Consider the following 20,771-nt stretch of genomic DNA (forward strand, 5'->3'; position numbering starts at 1 on the left):
CTCACATCTGTAGGAGCACATTCACATGTTACAGTCCTTCCTGTTGCCCCAGGTTACTGCAACAAAGCTAAAACTCATCACACCAGTGGAGCCCCAGCATTTTAGGGATACAGCAGCCTCTGAATGTAGGTACCCAAGGCTCGAGGTGAGTCCTCAGCCCCGCTGCACTCCAGAGGAGACACGACCACATTCCTAACGAGCAAGATCCTGATGGCTTTTGTCCTTTTTCCAATACTGTGTTACTCACATTCCTTCTTTTTTAATTAAAGCAGCCCCAGCTGATTTTACAAGCTTGCTGCTGATTCTCTCCCAGTCTCTGTGTCTCTCATATGCTTGAGTGCTAGTATTAATTATTAGAGCCAATTTACTGTTTATACTCTGATGTTTTAACTAATTACCACTAATGGCAGACACCAGTGGGCAATCAACTTCATTTAGTTCCCAGTGCAAACCACTCATTACCATCTGAGAGGGAAAGCGAGTGCGCGGGAGGGATAAATAAAGACCAAGCTGCATGGGTGAGTGCCTGGTGATGAGCTGCAGCACTGGGGAAGTCCCTGCCTTGCCTCCCAGGGCAGCCCCTCTGGCAGGACTCCGGGGAAGGATTTAAATCTCCAGCATGTGTGGGTGGGATGTAGGGGAACGTTGCTGTGCAGAAGTGCCCTGCAGGAGTTGTGAAGATCACTGGTTCTTCACTCCATGTGCTAAGTCCTGCCTTGGCACCGGGCAAAGCCTGTGAGCCTGAGAGCTACAGTTACCAAAGAGCAATGAACCTTTTTCCTTGCATAATGTAAGGCTTCTTTTCCCTTCTAGGATTCATCCCTGGGGGAATGCAGCCCTGCTCGTGTTCTTGGCTTGGTGTGATGCCAGATGGAGCCAGGCTTCCTAAGTCCCAGGTGCCTCTGGTGTTAATCCTGCTCTGAGAGGGATGGTGGGTGATGTGAAGTCAAGATGAGCTGCGGCTGAAAGGTCCCTGAGCTGAGCTTCCTCCTGTCTGGAGCTGGGCTAGTGAAGGTCACTCATGGAGAAAATTCAGCTGTTTCTATGTGTAGTGATATTGTCAACACTGATCCTTAGCCTAGCTTGTGTCTCTGTCCATGTGTTTCCTCTGGAGACTCAGGAAAGACCCCGAGGCACATTTTACTCCCCTGCATCTCATAACCACTGCAAGAACCTGTGATGTTAAAAGCACACCACCTTCAGGTGGTACAGCTCTCCTGGCTGTGCTCCTCTCTGTTTTGGCCCAAGAAATAAACATGTGGTGTAGAGAGGGTCCTGCAAGGCAGGGTGATGGAGTAAGATGGATCCACCAGAGCTGGGCTGGCTCTGAGGATTTAGGAATAAACTTTTATGGGCACAACCCAGAGAACACAAGACACAGAGCTTCTGTGTGTCTCCCATATGGCTGAGAAATGCATCTAGAAAAAGCGAGGTCCGCATTTATTTGTCTTTTACTCCATGACCTGTTAACCCTGATCTGGGACAATCCTCCAGCCAACTGTATTTGTGCTTCTGGGGATCTGGACTCCAGCCCTTGAACATGAGCCTGTCCAGGAGACAGAGATCTCTAATAACCTGCCAGATGATCTCATTACCAGTAGTGGGAGTCCTGCCCTAACAAAAGGGACCATGATGTTCTCAGAGTTCACAATTCACCAACTTTAGCACACCACAGTGCTACAACAACTTAGCTGGGAAGCCCAAAACAGGAACACAAACCAGAGGGACAGGGCTGGGCATGACCTCTCCAATGGGGTCTTCAATCTTTCTTTCTCTCTCTCTCCTTTTCATGTTTTCTCTCATTCTTTCATTCCCAGATTTGCTCAGTTGAAATCTTGCTTTCTAAAGGGAGACGGGAGATGTTGGACACCTGCTCCACAGTGGTGGGGACGTGGTTGTCTGTCTTGCAAGGAGAGGGTGTTATAACTATGCACACATCTGAAATGTAATTGCTGTCAGCTCTCTCCATTCTTGCAGCACGAGGCCTTTAATCTCTCCCACCAGACCCATCGGCCCTGATATTGCAGCTCCAGAAAGGCTGGTTTTATGTACTTTAACCCTGCGACCTTTACAAATCCCATCATTCCAATCAATACGTCTCATTAGCGTTAGGTAAATGTATGGGATGGATGGGGAGCTGTGCTGGCAGGAGCCTGCAAAGGGTGAGGTGGAAAGTGCTCCTGCCTGCCTGCTCTCAGGGGGCAGCACAGCCCCACCATGCTCCCCGAGATCCTGGGGGCATCCTTGCCCCCAGATATCCCTCCTCACAGATGCACACCTTGGTGCAACCAGAGATTGGGGCCAGCTAATGCGGAGCATGAAAGAAAGTGCCTGCAAAGCCAACTGCAGAGTCAAGAGCCCAAGTTGTTAACTGGACCAAGCTGTTGGAGTAATTTTCTTCCTTCTCCTTGGGAAGCAGACATATGTTTTACAGCTTTTCCCCATGTTGACTAAATGAAAACATACGGGCCCCATGGCAGGTGATGGGAAAACAGCATGGGGTGTGTGCAGGGCTGCCTGCCATCCCTGCCTATCAGGCAGGGAAGCTGCCAAGGAAGGCAGTCACTGGATGTCAGGGTAAAGCCATGGAGTGGGGTGAGAAAAGGAAATATTCGACACTTCCCATGAAAATGAAGGGCTTAATCAATCCATGGAGAAGTATGAGTTTACACCAGGTGAGTTTACACCTCACCAGCACGGGAATGCTCACTGTGTCAGGTGGGATTTACCCACAGGTTCATGGGGCATCAGTCCACCAAGGATGCTTCAATAGAAGGACAGGACCAATCCTGCCTTTGGGAATGCTGGAGGCCAGACACTGTAGCCATTTTGCTTTTGCTGAGGAGGGGTCTCCCTTCCTTGTGGTTCAGTGCCTCAGCCAGGAGGGCTGTAAATACTATTACTGCCCATAAAGCTATCCAGCTCTCCTCCAGAACCTGCTCAAATGCTTGACTCAAGCGACCCACTGGCACCCACAGATCCCACAGGAGCAGGCTTGGGGGCTGCTTTTGCTGCAGGACGCCCAGGGGACAGTCTGCTGTGCTTCCTTGCTCCTTGTGCTGCCCACAAGGTGTGGGGTGGCTTCCCAGGAGTTCACAGAATGAGTGACTTCCAGATCTTGGCATTGCCAGCTCGCCTGTGACACGTGCCTTGCCAATCTGCACTGTGTCAGATCTGTGTCCTAGAGCTTGAACTGAGCTATCCCATGCTCAAACTAATTCATACCCAGGAAATTCAGCTCTCCAAAAGGAAATACAATTACTTTAAGGTTTTCTCCTCCCAGCAGGGCAGCTGGGATGCCTGAGGAGGTGAGGATGTCTTCCTTGTCCTCCCCAGGCAGGGCAAGCTTTTTCAGTGGCATCTGGAGCTGGATTTAGTTTCTGAGCTCTGCTATCCCCATCTGCAGAGCCAGCACGTTACTGCAACAGTGCTCGGTCCCACCAGCTCCAAGCTCGCCTCAGCAGGAAAAGCATCCTGGTGAATACAGCACACAAAATTTATGTGTACATCTATTTCTGCAAGAGCCTACAAAAGCAAGGACTTGAAAACTACAGGCCTGCTCTGCTTTTTCACATTAGTGAGGTTTAAATAAGGTTTTTCCATGAGGTTTAAACTTAAGAGCTGGGCCAAATGCAACCCATGCTGGAGTGTGGGGCGGCCAGATTTTCTAGTGGGGATACATGGAGCTGGATATGAGATGGTCCCATGCATGCAGGTACTTTGGACATCGGGCTCATGTGCTCCCCCCTTCCCAGCACTGGTGCCAGCTCTCCTTGTCTCCCTGCTGCCCTGTTTTGCTGAGGCTTTTCAGCAACACCCCGGACTTTTTGACAAGCACTAAACTTTGCTGTGGCATGAAAACCATTTAAGCACTAAGCTCCCCTCGGCTTTAGCGAGATGACTCCGAGGATCTCGGCACAGCCCCTGTCAGGAGGCAGAGGGAAGGAGAAATTAATAAATCCTCTGGTGAGGCCAATTTCTGTTGATGTGACACTGTTCCTCCTGGAATTAAATGTGCGAGTTCTAAAGTGTCTCTTGAGAGTGCTGGGCCAGTTCCCTGACCACCAAGCAGCCATGAAATCTGGATCTGGTCCATGAGAGGAGAAACTAGCCCATTGCTCAGAGTCATTCTCTCCAGCAGTACAATTGTTGGGCCCAACAAAGCCCCTGCTGCACAAGTCCCCAGCTCTGCCATGCACTAGGGCATCCCACTCTGGGTAAGAGCTCCAAATAGCAGGACACCCATGTGCAGGAGGCTCATGGGATCTGTCAAGAAGTTGTTTTTTTTTACACCAGTAATGTGGAACCAGCAGCAAAACCTCCCAGGCAGCTGCAGACCCTCTGCAGAACAGTGCTGCTCTCCTCAGTACTGAGGTCCTTGCCTGGCCATTCCTACCTGGCAGCAGGGCATCCCACACAAGCACTGCAAAGGGGAACAGGGTGACAGGGTGGAAAGCTGACACATCCCCCAGCTGCATGGTGGTTGGAGGAGGACAGAGAAGGAGCCTTGCTGCTGTTCAACCTTTTGGGGCTTGTCTGCCAGAGAAATGCTTAGCAGGAGGAGAGAGATTGTAGACAGACAAGGGGATTGGTGGGGCCAGAGATGCAGGGGACTGCAGCAGCCTTAGATTTTACCTGCACCTCTGCAAGGCTTGATGACCTTGGAATCCCAATCAACAGTTGTTAATAATTGCAGTGAAAAAGCATGAGGGGTTAAAGGCAGAACACGCAGCAGGGCACCAGGGAGCCTCCTACAGATGAGGGTGCTATCACTATGTAGTCTAATACCACCTGGAACATATGAGTTTAGCAGCTCCCTTTCCCTTACCCATTTTTTTTGGACAGCAATGGGAACAGAGAGAATTCCCAAAGGCCTGGAAATCCCTGGCAGATCCCTGTCAGCTCCATTGGCTCCTGGGTACCATGGACTCCTGGGAACCTGGGTTCCTATGCTGTACCCCTTAAAGGGATGGAGCTGAGCCCAGCTCAGGGGAAGGTGGAAAGAGGCTAGAGGAAGCTGCAGATGTGGGAGCATGAACTTCCCAGTCTTCCTTCCACCCTTGGTCTCTCCTGGTAATATTCAGCCCCCAGGACTGCTCTTCCATGTACCCCTTACCACTACGCATGGCCTGGATGTGCTAGATTCCAGGCCCCATTCCTTCACTGCATTTCATCTGTGTCACCAGGAGCTCCTCTTCTTTGGAAGAAGCTGGAGGAAAAAGCTGGGGGCAGCCCCAAGGCTGGGAAAAGAAAGCTGGTTTAGAGTGTCACTGGAGAGCAAGCAGGTTCTCAAAGCCCCAGAACCTCACTCCAGAGCCACAATTGCTCCCTGCTGCACTCTGTCTCCTCCTCACCTCTGGTCTGCTAAAACTTGACTCTTACTCAGCCCAGCATTTCAGTTCCAGCCACTACAATGACAGGAGTGATAAGAGATTCTTATTGCAGTGCTCAGAATCGATCTGAAGCTGAGCCCCTTCCCTGCACTCCTCCTCACATCTGCTGGAGCAGCAGTTGGCACTGCACAGGGACTCAGCAGCTGGGTTTGCTGGAGAGCAAAGATGACAGATCAGGGTTCAGATCCCTCTAGAGATACATCCTTCAGCCTAGCAGCTTCGGATAGCATACATCCCTCAGCTGGAGACAGAGCATGGGATCAGAGCCAGGATGCCTTGGCTCATTCCTGACATATCTGGGAGAGACCTGCTCAGTATCCCCAGGCTGCAGGAGGGACAATGCAGCTCTGCATCCCTAGAGGACACTATAAGTCCAAGGGGATCTGGGCAAAAATATGCCTCCAGCTGAGGCAGGAGGCCTTTTGCTCTTCCTTGTGCTTGGGTGAAAGGAAGGTGAAGATCCTGCTGACCCCTCCTGAGAGACAGGGTGCATCCTGCAGTCCTGAGTCTCACGCCTGGGGCTCACTGCATGCTGTTTTACTCCAGCCTTCCAAAGAGCTCTTACTTTCTTCACCTTAGTGTGGCCTGCCTTTGTTGGATCTCCTCCCGATCCTACCCACACGCCCACGCCAGAAGGGGACATATCCTGCCCTCCCATAAATGGCTAATGGGGACAACACCCGGGGAGAAGACATTTCCTTGGCAGAGCAAGGGGCTTCTAGGCTGGAGTGAGTGTCTGTAAACCCCAGTCACAGCAAAATTGCCAGTATCCCCTTAGCATCACTGCAAGCTGCTGTCCTGTCCCCTGCCCAGAGGCTCTCTATGTGTGTCCCAGAGCAAACAGAGACTGCACACAAGTTCCAGTGATGTTTGGGCTAATTTTACACAGCTGCCTTGTCTTTTGATCTCTCTCTGCAGCCACTGACTCCACCATTTAGAAAAACTCAGTCCCACCCATCAGCGTCAAAAGGTGGCCAGATCCCTTCTTGGAGACCCCTCCGATACATCAGCCCAGGCTTCTGCATTTCAGTTTCCCCCTTCTCATCTGTGAGATGGCCAGTACAGTCCTGTCTGCCCAGGAGGGAAGGCAGAGGGCCTGGCAGCACAACTGCCCTGATCAGTTGGCACTGCAGCTCCCTAGTTTTTGGGGTTGTCTGGCTCAAATGCATGCACCCACTCTTTGCTGCACACCTGCAAAGGTGAAACAGGACCTCAGCCACTGGTGGGGAAACTGAGATAGGGTGGGTTGTGGGTTTGCACAGCCACATAGCACAGTTGCTGAGGGAACTGAGATGTCTTGGTCCAGAGCTGCTGAGGGGATCAAGACAACCTGGGCTGGACTCACACAAGAAGTGTCAGTTCCTTTTGAAACCTTGAAGTCCCAGCAGCTCTCACCACGCAGATGTTGCAAATTTTCGATTTCCTCCCAGAACCATCTCTGGGAAGAGCAAAAGCACAAGGCAGCACCAGGGGAAGCATCTGAACAATCAGGGCTTGTGTGGAGATGAAGAAAGGCCCTTCTTGTTAGCGGGCGCAGTTGGGGTGAGGCTGGGGGCATCGCAGGATGGCACCCCAGGTACTCCAGCTGTGCCGACTCTCCAGCCCAACAGAGAGGGGGCTGTTGTGGGCCCAGCCCCAGCACAGGGTGTCACCGCCTGCCTTGGTTAGCAGGGATGCTCTCTCTTTGTGCCTGCTGGTTTCTGCTCTGCTGACCCGCTTTGCTCCATCAGCTGGCACCATCCATCACCTCTGGCAGCTGCGTCAATTCCAGGGCTCCAATGCCATTCCCCAGGGGAAAAAACCCACATTTTTTTAAGGGAAGGGAGAAGTGTTTTTTCTCCAAGCACCCTGCAAGTCTCCCTTCCTCTCCTCCTCAGAGACATCTAATGCTCAGTCCAGCCCAGGGACAGGGGCACAGCATGTGACTGCATTCTTCATTCTGCCCAGCCCCAGCATTCTCACTGGAAACCAGGGTCAGAAGGGCTGCAGTACCTGCAGTGATCCTGGGGCTGACGTGCACTGGCCCTGTCAGGTGCTGGGAGAAATCAGTCTGGCAGAGGCCCAGCCCTTCATACGGTGCCTTATCAGGACTGGCTGCAGCAGCAGCAGCTCAGGGAAGGTGTTGTTTCCTGTGTCTCATGGCAGATGGTGGTGGTTACGAGCCAGAGTGCCAGGGCGGCTGCAAGCTGGGTCAGCTGAAGGATCTGGTGTGAGAATGGAATAGGGTGTATTCACACCTCTGTCCCTGAAAGCCCTTCTCCAGGAGATGGTGAGTTTAGAGCATATGCTGGCAGCAGTGTCCCATGATTGACTATTCATCACACAGTGCTGGAGGTTACCGATAGCTGATTGGCGGGAAAAAAATAAAACAACCTTCATCCCTTCCTCCCTGCTTCTCTGGGCCAGGGTCAGCCCTGCAGCGCTGGATGTTGCCCCAACTCTCCCCAGCCTCAACTCACTGTCCTGAGGTCCAGATGTGGGACAGGATCCAACATTTTATCAGGGCTCTCTGTCTCTGTCCCAGCAGTCCCACCTTAGCAGCAGAAACATATGCCTTTTCAATCAATACTCAGCTCTTAATAGTCCTGACAATTCACAAGAAAACAGGGGCATTAAACGTTAATTATATCTATTTGGATTAAAAAAAATTTATTACTGGAGTTAATTACAGCCAGAGTCATAAAAAGGTGCAGAGGCACTGCTGTTCTATGGGTTGAGTGGGACTGAACAGCCCCAGCCACCCCAAACTGTGGGCAAGGGTAGAGGGATGCCCCTGCCATACCCACTACATGGCTGGACACTGTTCCTTGGGAAGGGACTGCCATGGGAAGGGACTGTGTGGGGGCTGTGCTGTGGGGTGTGCAGAGCCAGCGGCAGCGTCTTGGGGCGCACGGCAGGTACTTGCTTAGCTGTTGTGCTGGCAGGACCTGGCCTGCCCCAGCCTGTGGGCTTCTAATTTACTGCTTTCCTTTTACCGTAAAACTGAAAGGGGAAGGTGCACCCTTTAATCACTGCCTTCGGGGCCCCGCCTGAAACCACACAGAGACCAAGCGAAGGCTAGGAGTTAATGCTCCTTCCGACACCTTTTTATGATTCACGGGCCTGACCTTGAGCCATAAATCGCTCAACCTCCCCGCCACGCTGCCAGTATTTACAGCCTGCAGGGGCCATTGCACGCAGCCACCGATGCAGAGCCACGGCCGCGCACGCCGGTGCAGGTACACAGCTGGGGATGCAACAGGGATGCAGCCAGAGATGCACAGGCTGGGATGGTGACATGTCCAGGATGGCCACATGGATGGGCAGCCACGGATGCATCCAAACACAGCACTGGAGATGGAGATGCACCGAGTGCACTCATCAATCCATGCTAACGCACACCTGTGTGTGCACAGGTAAATGCACCAAGATGCCCTCACCAGGCAGCCCCTGCAGACACACATCAGAGCATGCTCCATGCAGGGAGATGGGCACCCACATACCCACTGCCTGGGCACTGGACACTGCCCCATGGTGGGGGCTTTCTGCTTGTTGCAGCAGGGCAGGGGGACAAGCACTGTGGGCATGGCTCCACAGGAAAAGCCAGGATGAGCTGGCACACTGCAACCCCTCCAGTGAGTGTCCCACTCCCCAGCAGGAGCAACAGCTGCTGCCTCAAGAACCTTCAGTGGCACTCCAGAGGTAGGTGCTCACATCAAGATTTGTCCCACTGCAACCCACCAGCCTCAGGTCTTGCTCTAGAGATGAGACCTGCAAAAACCTATGCTGGTCCAGACTGGAGCTGGGTGAGGTCTGTTGATTAAAGCAAAGGGCACCCTTCTGACAGGGTTCAGGTCAGCATGCTCCTTGCTTTATGCCTCAGTTTCCCCACCACTGCAGCAGGAAAAATAGTCCTGACCTATCATGTTTGCATGGAGTTGGGAGGCCGAGCTTGTTAATGTTTGCGAAGTGGGTTTGGCTCCTGTGATAGAGCAAGCCAGCAATGTGAAGGTCATTATTATTAGTGGGATTAAAGCAGTTGAATCCAGAGCAAGGGGTACAGGGGAACACACCAGTTGTGTTGAAGCAGTAACAAATCACACACATGCACAACCTCAAAATAGTGATGAATGCTACAATTATGGCTCATTTTATAAACACTGTGCAGAACCAGAGAGCTGCCAGAGCACCTTTTAACACTTCTGCAAAAAAACCCCAAACCAAACCAAAAAAAAAAACCAAACAAAAAAACCAAACTCTCCATGAATGCAGACAGAATGAGATAGGTTGATCCTGGAGACACCCAGAGCCTGTCAGTGCCCACTCAATATATGCCCAATGAGGCCACAGGCCCATAAGCATCACTTGTCAACACAGCTCACTCACTTGGTCCTCACCAGGACCAGGACCTTCTCCTCTGCCCCCACTGGGGCGTCACAGCACTGGATAACTTATCTCATAAATGTCTCCTTTTTTTTTACCCCCCAAGTTTACAGGTTGTCTAATTCTTTTCTTTCCTCCTTACAAAACAAAAGAGGGAAAAAACACCCTTATCTCGGAAAACAGAGTTCAGGAAAAAGCTACTGGTCTTTTGGACTTGGTGAATCCCCATTGGTAGCCTTGCTTGTCAGGGAGAATTTATCAGCCAAACACAGTGCTGGTATAATGTGCTATATAACTTGTGCATAAACAAACTTCAGCATGATAAATGCCCTGCTTTGAAGCCATAAAGTTATTAGCTGGTGGCTGTTAGCTACTGCTTAGCATGGGATATGCTCCTTCCGTTAACCCCTGGATGCCCCGCCTGCGCTCACAACCCCAGGGAGATCTCTGAGGGCACCTCCACACAGCAGGAAAGCAAGGAGGGATCTGATGAGCAGGGATGCTTCTGCAGGCATCTGTGCACATTGTACTTGATGCAAGGGCTGAGGGAGGGGAATGCTTGCTGGGAATGGGGCTCTGAAGGCTGGCAGCTCCCTGCAGTCCTGTCTGAGTGCTTTGGCAGCTCCTCTCCTTCCCTCTGCCCCTCAAGAGGCAAATGCAGAGGGTAGCAGGGCTGGGGCAGCTAGGCATGTACTCGTAGCTCAGACCTTCTGGGTGTGTACCTGTTACAGGGATGGGCTGAGAGGAAATCAGCCACCCCTCCAATGCCCAGGTCACCTCCTTTAGGTGAAGAGCTGCTGAGCACTCTAAAGAAAAAGCCCGAAATTTTTCTGGCAGCAGCCAGGCAGTAAGCTCCAGCGAGGTGTTTAGAGTTCCCTCTGCTGCCTGCAGTGCATGGCTGCCTGCAGCTCCCGGTGAGCACAGCCTTGCCAGAGCCTGGGAGATGCAGAGACGTGTCCCGGGGCCTGCGCCACAGAACCAGCAGTGCCACAGCTCCTGCCAGCACCACATCTACAGAGCACCTTCCGCTGGACAGGGCCAGGCTGTGACCCACTGAGGACCTCTGGTCCCCCAGGCCACCTCCTGCTTTTGTGCCACTGGACCAAGACAGGGAACTGGGCATGCTAAGGATGGCAGCAGATCTCCAACGTTCAGCCCAATGCATGGACAGTTATACAGCAGTGGGGAAACTTGTTGGAGACATAGCCTAGAGCCCTGGAACTGCAGTGGGAGATGCTTGTGCCCAGGGGCTAATTGCTATCCCTTTCCCAGTAAAACCACTCCTGCAAGGCGGCAGGAGGTGTTTCAGCAGGGCCAGCTGAGGGGGCAGCAGAACTCAGGGCTGCCTCAGTGCCTGTTCCTCATTAGAAGTCCAGTGTTGAAGAAACTCGTAATTAGAGTCCTGAGTATTAATTAATCTCCATGACCCTCCTCTCATTCTCCTTCCACCACTCCCACAGCTCAGGAGGTCAGCCTGGATTATTAGCACAGGCAAGCAGAGGATGGCAAGCTCATCGGGCAGGTTGGCAGACCTTGGGCCACGTTCCTGTGTTCAGAGGAGCCAAAGGCACCATGTCCATGCCCAACAGTATGACTTCCCTCTCCTCTCTCCTCTCTCTCTTGGCTGGGTTTGATAGGGGTCATCTCACTCACTTGGGCACTTTGGGGATAGCATTCAACGAGCTGAAGCATCACAGAATGGGCAGAGCTGCTTCTATGCTAACTCAGTCTGCACAGTCCTCTGCAGAGTGGCTGAGGGCAGACTCCTGCATCCTAGGGGTCTGGATGAGCCTTGCTGGAGACAACTTACCCTTGGAGACCCCAGCATGATGGAGTGCAGAGCAGCAATCACAACCAAAAACATCAGTGAAAGGTCTTCAAGCATCCCACCTCTGCTCATCCAGGACTTGCTTGGGTCTTTAAGAGCCTCAGTATTATAAAGGCATTGCTGAAGCATGGAGAGGACAGGGACACTCTTTGTACAGCATGGCCCTTCCTTCCAGGGCTGTCCAGGTCACTCGGGGTGGACTTTCCAGACTCCCTGGAAAGACACTGCCCAGGCACAACCCAAGGGCTGATACACTACAAAGAGCTGCCACAGAGCAAGGAAACAAGATATTAAATAAATCCAAACTTTTCTGACTCCCTTGTAAGCACCAACTGCTTCCCTCATTTGATTTTTTCCCCTTTTCTGCTGCAGCAATAAAAAGGGGAAAATCAACATCCAAATGATCTTGTTTATGGCGACTAAATAAGCTGCATGTGCTTAATCCGTTAGAGTTTAATGAATTTACGACTTGCTCTGGAATTTGACAAGGGCTGTAAAAGAGTAATTAACATTTATCAGTGTGTTTTTTACACACACCCCACCCTCCTCCCGCCTCCCTTCCCTCCTCCTGCCGCCTGTCGCAAAGCAGCACCGGGTATCGGGGGGAATATAAAAGTGATCAATTAATTCTTAATAATCTCAGGGAAAGATTGTAGAGTCACAGTATGAACTCAGGGAGTGTCAATAAACATGCCAAAGGTTGGTTCCCCCCTTCCTGGCGCTGCTGCAGAGGAATGTGGGCAGCCAGGGAGGGGATGGGGCTGCAGGGGTGGTGCTTTGGTGGACAAGCCCTGCACCCCTTTCTTTCTCTGTCACACTCCACTGCCCTTCAGAGCAATTTTTCTGTCGCTGACACAGTGGCCTCTGGGACAGGATGAGAGTGAACAGGAGGCTGCTGACAAGCAGGGTCCCATCAAACACGGCAGTGGTGACAATTTGGAAACACAACCCCAGTTGCTAACTACGCCAGTCAATAGCTCTGTCCTAACAGACCTGAAGTTGTTGGGAGGGACCCCAAACTCCCCATCCTGGTCACAGGGCAGCTGAACATCTTCTTAGATGAAGAGTTGTTCCACTGTCACCCTGTTGTCACTCAGAACAGGCAGCTGCTGCTGTTTCAGCTGTACTAGACATGAGGGCACGTCCCTGCTAGCCCCTGACACAAGCAAGGGAGGTCACACCTTGCTTGTGCCCAGCTCTCCCAGCTGCTTAGCTGCTGTGGAGCAGGGAGGCAAGCAGAGATGCAATTTGGGGGCTGCAAGGGACAAGCCTAGGTTTCCCCTGCCAGTTCCAGGGTGGGCTGAACATGATCCAAGGATCCCAAGAGATTCCTCTACTGGGAGCCCAGCGTGCTTTGCCTTGGGACACCTCCCTCTGCAGCCCTGCAAAGCAAAGCCAGAAAAAGCTACGGCCATCACCTTCCTGGTGGGTAGGACAGATGTGTCCCCTGCTGCTGTGACTGCAGCACCCTGCCCCCAGCAGCAGCCTTTGCATGCATGTGTGTGACCAGGGTGTGGGGAAGCTGCATGACTGGACATCCTTTGAGGAAAAGAAGGGTCAGTGCTCCTGGGGGCCACCAGGCTCCATGGAGGAGACAGAGAAACATCTGGGCTTCGCTGTGGGGCAGAGGGTCCAGGAGACCCACAAACAAAAGCTCAAGATGATAAATCCCCAGAGGTTTGAGACTGTCTGCTGATCTGCTCCGGCCAGAAACAAATTCTCCCTGTCGAACATAATAGCCCAGAAATAAGCAATGAGACAGGGATGGAGAGGACTGGATGCAGGGAACCTGGAAAATCTCTTCCCAACCCCACGCAGAGCACTGGTGGGGGTGGGAGGTGGAGGCAGCAATAGCCTCCCAGCAGGCTGAGATCCCAGTGCCGGGTACACGCCAGCCAGCTGGATGGGGCAAACTTGGGATTTCTTGTGAGGTGGGAGTTGTTCAAGCCAGCCTGAAGCAGCTGAGTGCAGGACAGGCAGGGAAGAAAAGGGGAAAGTAACAGGATGACCTTGTCTTTATTTCACCTTGACTGGCTGGCCTGGGCTGTGGGGCTGGGCAGAGAACAGAGCTGGTGGGGAGTGGGGCTGAGCCCTTGTGAGGGCAAGTGAGTAAGGAAGGGGTCTGCAGCAGAGTAACTCTGCATGGCCAAATCATCAGAGAGCACCAGCTCCCAGCAGCCTGAGTGAGAGTCTCCACACTTGGGCAGGCTTGTAATGCCAGGGCTGCACAAAAGTGGCACAAATGCACCTGGGAGGGAAAAAAGGAGACATGGGGAAGGGTTTCAGGCTACCAGGACTGGTCCCAGCACACCAACATCTAAGTCTCCATTGCACAATGAAGCCAACGTCCATAGCCAAGGCTGCCAAAATCACTCAGGAAACACTTGCCAGTGCTAGTTGCTCTTGCAGTACTCTGCATTGCTGCCCACAGACCCCCTGCATGACCTCTGATCTCTCCTCTGCTGGAGGAGAGGATGCTGTGTCGGGTAGTGAGGGGGCAGAGGGGGGCTGCACTCCCTCTGCCTGGGCTGGCTCAGATGCTCCCGTGTCAACCTGTCTAAACAGCACCTCCTCCTGCAGAGACCTCGTGCTGGGGGTCGGCAGCTCAGCGTCTCTGGGATTTGTCATGGTGTTCCTGGAGTTACCAAACAGCAGCCTGGAACAGGGATCCCAAAGGGCTGGGCCAATCAAACCCACCATCATCCATCCAGCTGCCAGAAACGCAGCCCCTGGGGCTGAGGTGACTCAGGTGGCAGTGGGCAAGTCCTCCCTGGCCACTGCCACACCGCCTCACACCAGGCACACGGCTTCACCTCTGTGCAAGGCTGGAATGCCCCCACCTCACCCTGATGTAGAGGCAGTGCAACTTAGGCAAGGAGCCAGGCTGTGATGGGTGATGCCTGGGCAATATTTACTGCTTTGCAGAGGCACCTAATGGATCAGAGACAGCCTTGCCATGCCCCAGCCTTGCTCCACTCAGGTCCTGCTGACTGTTATAACAAAGAGCATTTATCCAGCTGCATCCCCAGTTTCTCCTGGTTTCCATTTCCCTTTCCTGTCATTCAGGTGTGACAGTTTTAATACCCATCAATAATAAGGTGGATGGTAACCATAACAGAATGTGCAGCCCTGTGTTGACTTTTCTCCATCTGAACAGTCACACTTCAGATGACAAAAGAGTTGCAAGGAGTTAACAGGAGACCCCCCAGGTCCTCTAAATGCCCTGTCCAGGGTTTTAAGCCCATAAGCATTGGTGCTAAGGATGATTTTAAGCCATGATTATAAGAAATCTATTGATCCTTTTGACTCTATAATGACAGATTAAGCATTTTAATAAAACACCTATTAATCATGCATTAACCCTTCTTAGCTATTTATACACTGAACACCAAATCAAAAAGGATGTTCGAATTTCTAAGAGGCTTTTTGGAGGGAGAGGGAGGGGAGATTTCTTTAGATAACAACAACAAGAAGAAGAAAATAATGCAAACTTACAGAGGGGGAGAGTTAAAATCATACGATGAGTGGCAGTTGCAGACGCCTGGGGCCCTCTTTGGTTGTCGCTTCTATCTGGCAATTAATTGACAAGAAATTGAGATTATGAAACATTGTGCCTATAATCAAAAGAGGTGGGCATACTTCCCCCATCTGAGGCCAAATCTCCACTCCCCCATGGGAACCAACATCAGGGAACACCAGTAATTTGGCCTTTGGCAGGTATGAGACAATGCTGACATCAATTTTAGTGTGACTGTGTCCACGAGCCCCATGGGTCTTTATGGCCAACTTGGAGCAAGGTTGCAACATCCTAAAGGTGGATCCTACTGGGGCATCTAAGATGCCAATGATTTTTTGTGAGAGACTTAAAAAAAAAAAGAACAGGAAACGAGGAAAACAAGCACTCCACCAGCTCAGGCCAGTTGGGAATGGGCACGAGTTGTACATCCCCTCTCCTTGCCCTTCCTTGAAACCCACAGCATCATTGTGGAATGGTTCAGATTGTAGACCTGGACCAGCACTGTCCTGGGGCCTCTTGTGTAAGTGCTGGAGAGGGGGCAGACAGGGCTTCCTCCCGCCCCAACCGTTGCAGCCTCAGAAACCACAAAGTCCCCGGGTGCATTAGGAAGTGCCTGGAGGCCGGAGCTTCCTGCAGGTGCCCCACTCTCATGAATCACAGCATGTCAGGGCCTGGGGTGCCCAACGGCTGGGTGACCGCTGAGACGCCTGGGGAGTCCTGCCCTGGGATGCACCTGCCTCCCCACCACACCATCCAGCCAGGCAAGGGTTAAGCAGGCATTAATCACATTGTTTGAGAGACATTTCAAAGCCTCTTCCAAATATTATAAAAAATGTCTTTAATCATCTAATAGCGTGAACTCCTTTGATGATGGATGGAGAGAAGTCGCCTCTCTCCTCCTGATCCTAACAGATGAGGCTGAAGAGCTGCTGCTCTGCGGGGGGAAGTTGGGGAGGGGGCTTGGGAAGAGAAGGACATTTCTCAACCTCCCACCAGAGCAGTTATAAATATGAGGTCATACAGCAAGAGATGATAACGCATTAAGGGCTCTTGAGATATTAGTCTGTCAGCCTTGTTAGACACAGCCTATTTGGGGCTGACTGCGTAATTAGAGGCTGGGGTACCCATAACTCATTGGTGTTTATATGGTAGGAAGAGGTTCCAGTCACCCTCAGCACTCTGAGAAGCCATCTTCATCAAGCATTAAACCCCATTCCCCACTGCAAATATAATCCTCCCACCAGTAAACCCTGCTCCTGTTTCCCTCTTCCTGCTCTTCCCACTAAGCCTGGAGCCCATTGCATGCTCAGTGAACCCACCCTCACCTCTCTCCTTCCTTCTAGGTGGGGAACGGGGTTTCAGCTTAGCCAAGGTGCCTCAAGGTAGTTAAGTGAACAAGTGGAAAAGTCCTGGCTCCCAGTTCCCTTCCCATGGAGAGCAGTCCGTGCTCTGCTCTGCAAGGGACTGCATCCTCTGAGAACCCCTAGACAACCTCCACAGCAAGTTTGACCTACATCCTTCTGCCTCCTTGGGCACAGGTTGGGTTGGAAACAGCTTGGACAAAGATGGTCCTGGGAAAGACTGAGCAGAAATGAGTCCAAGGAAAGGCAAAAACATGCAAGAACCCCAGGAGAGCTTGTCACTTCTGCCTTGCTATGAGCATCCCCGTGCTTGGTGGGGAAGCTGGTTAGGAGCTGGGCTTTCAATGTGTTCTCCAGTTTCTCTTCTCAGTTCTGTCTAGGTGACAGTGAGCACTGACACAAATAGGCACTTCCCAGTCAACCCAGCCGAAAATTTGGACAAGTGAAACAGGGAAAGGGAACATTTCCCCTATGAAACCGAGCAGAGCAAAGGCTCCACAAGTGCCAGCTCTGACTCGACAGGGAACAGACAGGGAGCAGTGAGCAGGGGAAACAAGCAAAAGCCAAACCCAGCCCCATGCACCCCAGAGAGCTTTCCCAGCAGCACATTCCTGTTAGTTCTTTTGCTGTGTAGCAGGAGGAAAATTAAGCACCAGGAAGTGCAGGGACAACAAATGAGAAGAGCCCTCGCTGCAGAAACTGCCTGACACTGCTAAGGTCCATGCCATGGCCACCCAATGCCTCATCCCCTCTCCCTGCCTGCCTCCTGTAGCTGGGGAGGGGGCAAAGGGTCTGCAGAGGAGGGGGCAACCCCATGGCTTCCCAGGATGAGCTAGGATAATGAATCCTGATAGGGGAAGTGACCTTTTCCAAATGCCACATGTCATTGGATTTTATATCACACCAGGACAATGTACCATGGGTATTAAAATCGTTTTTCCAATAGAAGCATGTGTGTGTATGTGTGTGTCAGAGAAAGATGTGAGGAAAATAAAATTAAGATGTGAAAATTAGGCTGCCTCTAAACATGGCCTTTAGAAGAAGACTTGGGTCCTCACAGAGCAGGACTGGAAGAAAAGATCCCTGCACTTTGCTCCAGAGATCACAGATGATTTTGTCAAGGGAATATAACTTGTCCAAACCCCATGACAGAAAAAGAGAAAAGGAACTCGAGCCCTGATCTGTTTCTGAAGTTCTGCAAAGACTTTCAACTCTACAGTGTCCCTCTGCCTTGGAGGGACACCTCCAGAGTTGCTCTACCCATGGAGGCACGTACAGATAGATGCATGTGGAGCACTGACCATCTTGCACATATGCTCCTGGACACCCATAAGTGTTAGTCTGGTGCATAAGGAGACATCCAAGTCCTGCATGATAGACAATGCCAACTTGCTCAGCCTCAGCTGATGTGTGCAGAGTATCCATGGAGTTACCCACCCACACAGGTATGGACACCCTCCCCGTATATGCCAGGATACATTCTGATGTGAAAATACAATGTGAAAAGGGAGGAACTGGAAGCCAAATTCGCTTGAACTCCAGCCTGTTCCCTCAATCTGCAGGGCAATTGTCCGGCTGAAACAACAATTGTCCGGCTGGGACAAAAAAAAAAAAAAAAAGAAAAAAAAAAAGAAAAAGGGACAAGCTGTGTTTGTTTATTCAGCTTCTTTCTCCCTCTCTCCTCTCGACAATACCCTGACACTGTGTCCTGCCGCGCCAGGGCTGCAACCCCAAAGGGCTAAATTTATCCCAGCTGGAGCCCTGTTTACAAGCCTTGTCCTGTTTACAGCATGGTCCATCCTGCCCAGGGCTAGGCAGTGGCCTCTCTGGGGTGGACAGTTCAAGCCTCACCTTCCTTGGCCTCTGCTGTTCCCAGGCTGCCCATGTGGTCCCTGGAAAGATGCCCAACTCCCTGCACTCCTCATGTACTTGTTCCTGGCAGCTCTGTGGCCCCCTGCCCATCTGGGAAGCAAAGAGGAGATGTGGGCTTGCATGGGCTGCTGCTTGTCCAGCATAGTTTTGTGGTGGTCCAGGTGGCTACAGCCTCCATTGGTGCTGGCTGGTGGCAAACCACTACCCAGGAAAACATTGGTTGCAAGCTCAGCAATGAGGGTGCAGTGCATTCCATGTGAAGCCAGCTGGGAACAACCATGCTCCACCATGAAAGCATTAGAGGAGCTGCATGGCTTACGCAGCCATGCATGCATGCTCTCCTCTCCATATCTTACACTGCAGTCACTGCTGTTTTCTTGCTGTCACTCATCCATCCCCCTCTTCCTGATGGGCTCACACGGGAGGGCAAGCCTGGCAGGAGCTTAGCTCCTCTTTGGGTGACAGAACTGGGTGTCACTCCAGGAGTCTGAACGGCTGAGCCTGGACAGACATGATGGGTTGAAGGCTTTGTGAACAGACTAATCTTGGGGAGCTGGAGGAGGGGTGCTCACTGTCAAACCCTCCCTTGCACTCTTCCCACGCTTATTCCCATCTCTGCTGTGGTGTGATGGGACCTCACCTGCCTGCCCTCCAGCCTGGGGGTCTCCTGCAATCCCAGACTGCCTCACCTGCAGGAGCTCCTTTTGGCAGGACTCAGTTGGCAACATCCAGGTTCTTATTTGCTCTTTAATGAGCTCCAGCTAATTTATCCAAACACATGAAAGGTTTTCATTAAACCTCTGGCTAGCTGTCAGCATTGGCCACAAGTTTGAAGGGGTTGGGAGTGGTTTCAGGTGTGACTGAAAACTCTCACCTAGGAGCCTGTGTGCCACCTTCTGCCCTGTCACCCTTTCCATGCCCATGCCTGGTCTCAGTGCATGCAGAGGGGATGTGAGAGCCCTGTGGATGTGAAATGAAGCAGCTGATCTTGTGCTACTGCAGCCTCCTTCATCAGGGCAGTAAACAGAGCCTCACCTTGTCCCCAGTGGCAGGGCCACTGCTCTGCAGTGATGGATCCCTCTGTGCACCTGCTAGGGGCTACATCCACTTAGGCTTAATGAGTGAGCAACCTGCAGCACGCTGATGATGCAGTCTTTTCTCATATAGACCTGGTGGAAAACACTTGCTGATGTTGCCCTGGGAAGCCTCCTGCTTGAAGCCAGGAGTCCTGGATCACATAATGATAAGGGGCCCCTAGTGTGCATATGGAGGGGAAAGGAGGATCTCACAGAGAGACACTGACGTCGGTTCGGCTCCCAAGCTGGATGAGGAGCTCAAATCTCAGTGCCCAATGCTGCATCTGTGCAAGGAAGGGTCCAAGAACAGATGCACCAAGGCTCCAGTTGCTGCAGGCACAGAGGCAAAAGAATGAATTACCAAAACCTTCCTGTTGCTACATTTTCTGGAGACAAATAGATTGTCCAGAGCAACGCCCATGGTGGCCCTGTCATGGTGTCCATCTTCTAAGTGCCTCCTTGCCTCTCACTCCTCACACCTACCTCACTCCTTGCCTACAGCCCAGTTTTGGGTTTGCTTGTACCCTTGGTGGGGGGAGCCTTTCTGCACTGTGTGTCCTGAATGGCATCATGGTGAAGCAGAAGCTCCAGGGAGAGCAGAAGAGCGGTTGTACACCCCAGCCACCTCCCTATCCAGAGTTTTGGAGATCATGGGTGCATGACTGTGGGTGGGGATGAATCTGAGCATAAAGACTTGTCTACATGAAGTGCTTCTCCTGAGAAGCAATGCTCCCCATGCTGGGCATTTCCTATTCCCAAAATTATACTTTGTTTGCTCAAGTTCACCAGACCCTCTTTCACTCTGAAATACAAATGGAAATTTTGGGGAGTATTTCAGAAGTCAGAAAATCACCTCCACCTTTCATTCATATTCACTTCCAAACGCAGGCAGGACATTAGAGGAAGGGCTAATGGGGTGGCACACCTGCACACAAACACATACATGTGTGCCCCTCACTCGTGCAGCTCCTCATCTCCGGAAGAAGATCTTCTTGTCAGGAAGTCACGGCCCTGATTACTTTGTCTTCCACGTTTAAGAACATCCCTAACTGCTCCTTGGATAGCTCAATTAGTAAAGTGAATATATTATATAAAGTCTAAAAGATTAAACTATCATAGGCAGCCCATAATTTCATGAAGAAGTCAGGGGAGCATATCCCTCTTATTAACTCTATAACAAATGTGATGAAAATGTTCAAATAGAATGTTAATGCAATGTTACGTGTAATTTTCCCAGGCGATTTTCTGCTGAAATATTTCTTTATTAATAGTAATTGAGGGTATAAATTATGAATGAGGCGATTTTCTCCTTTCACTGGGAAAGACGTACTAATGGCAATAATTCTTTATAATAATTTTTTG

The 20,771-nt window shown here is 51.5% G+C and overlaps 1 protein-coding gene across 10 annotated transcripts in view; it reads right to left on the bottom strand.

Moving 5' to 3' along the window:
* Positions 1–20,771, bottom strand: part of RNF220 (ring finger protein 220) — a 222,210-nt gene that overhangs the window by 115,416 nt on the left and 86,023 nt on the right. For 7 of the 10 annotated variants that reach the window (XM_033067117.2, XM_033067113.1, XM_033067120.2 and 4 more), the window contains exon 3: positions 15,079–15,153. The exons of the other annotated variants lie outside the window; for them this stretch is intronic. In XM_033067117.2, the coding sequence (XP_032923008.1) occupies positions 15,079–15,153 (75 nt within the window). The remainder of the gene's footprint in view (positions 1–15,078; positions 15,154–20,771) is intronic. 10 annotated transcript variants of the gene reach the window in all.

Source organism: Catharus ustulatus, chromosome 9, assembly GCF_009819885.2.
Source record: "Catharus ustulatus isolate bCatUst1 chromosome 9, bCatUst1.pri.v2, whole genome shotgun sequence".
Taxonomy (NCBI): domain Eukaryota; kingdom Metazoa; phylum Chordata; class Aves; order Passeriformes; family Turdidae; genus Catharus; species Catharus ustulatus.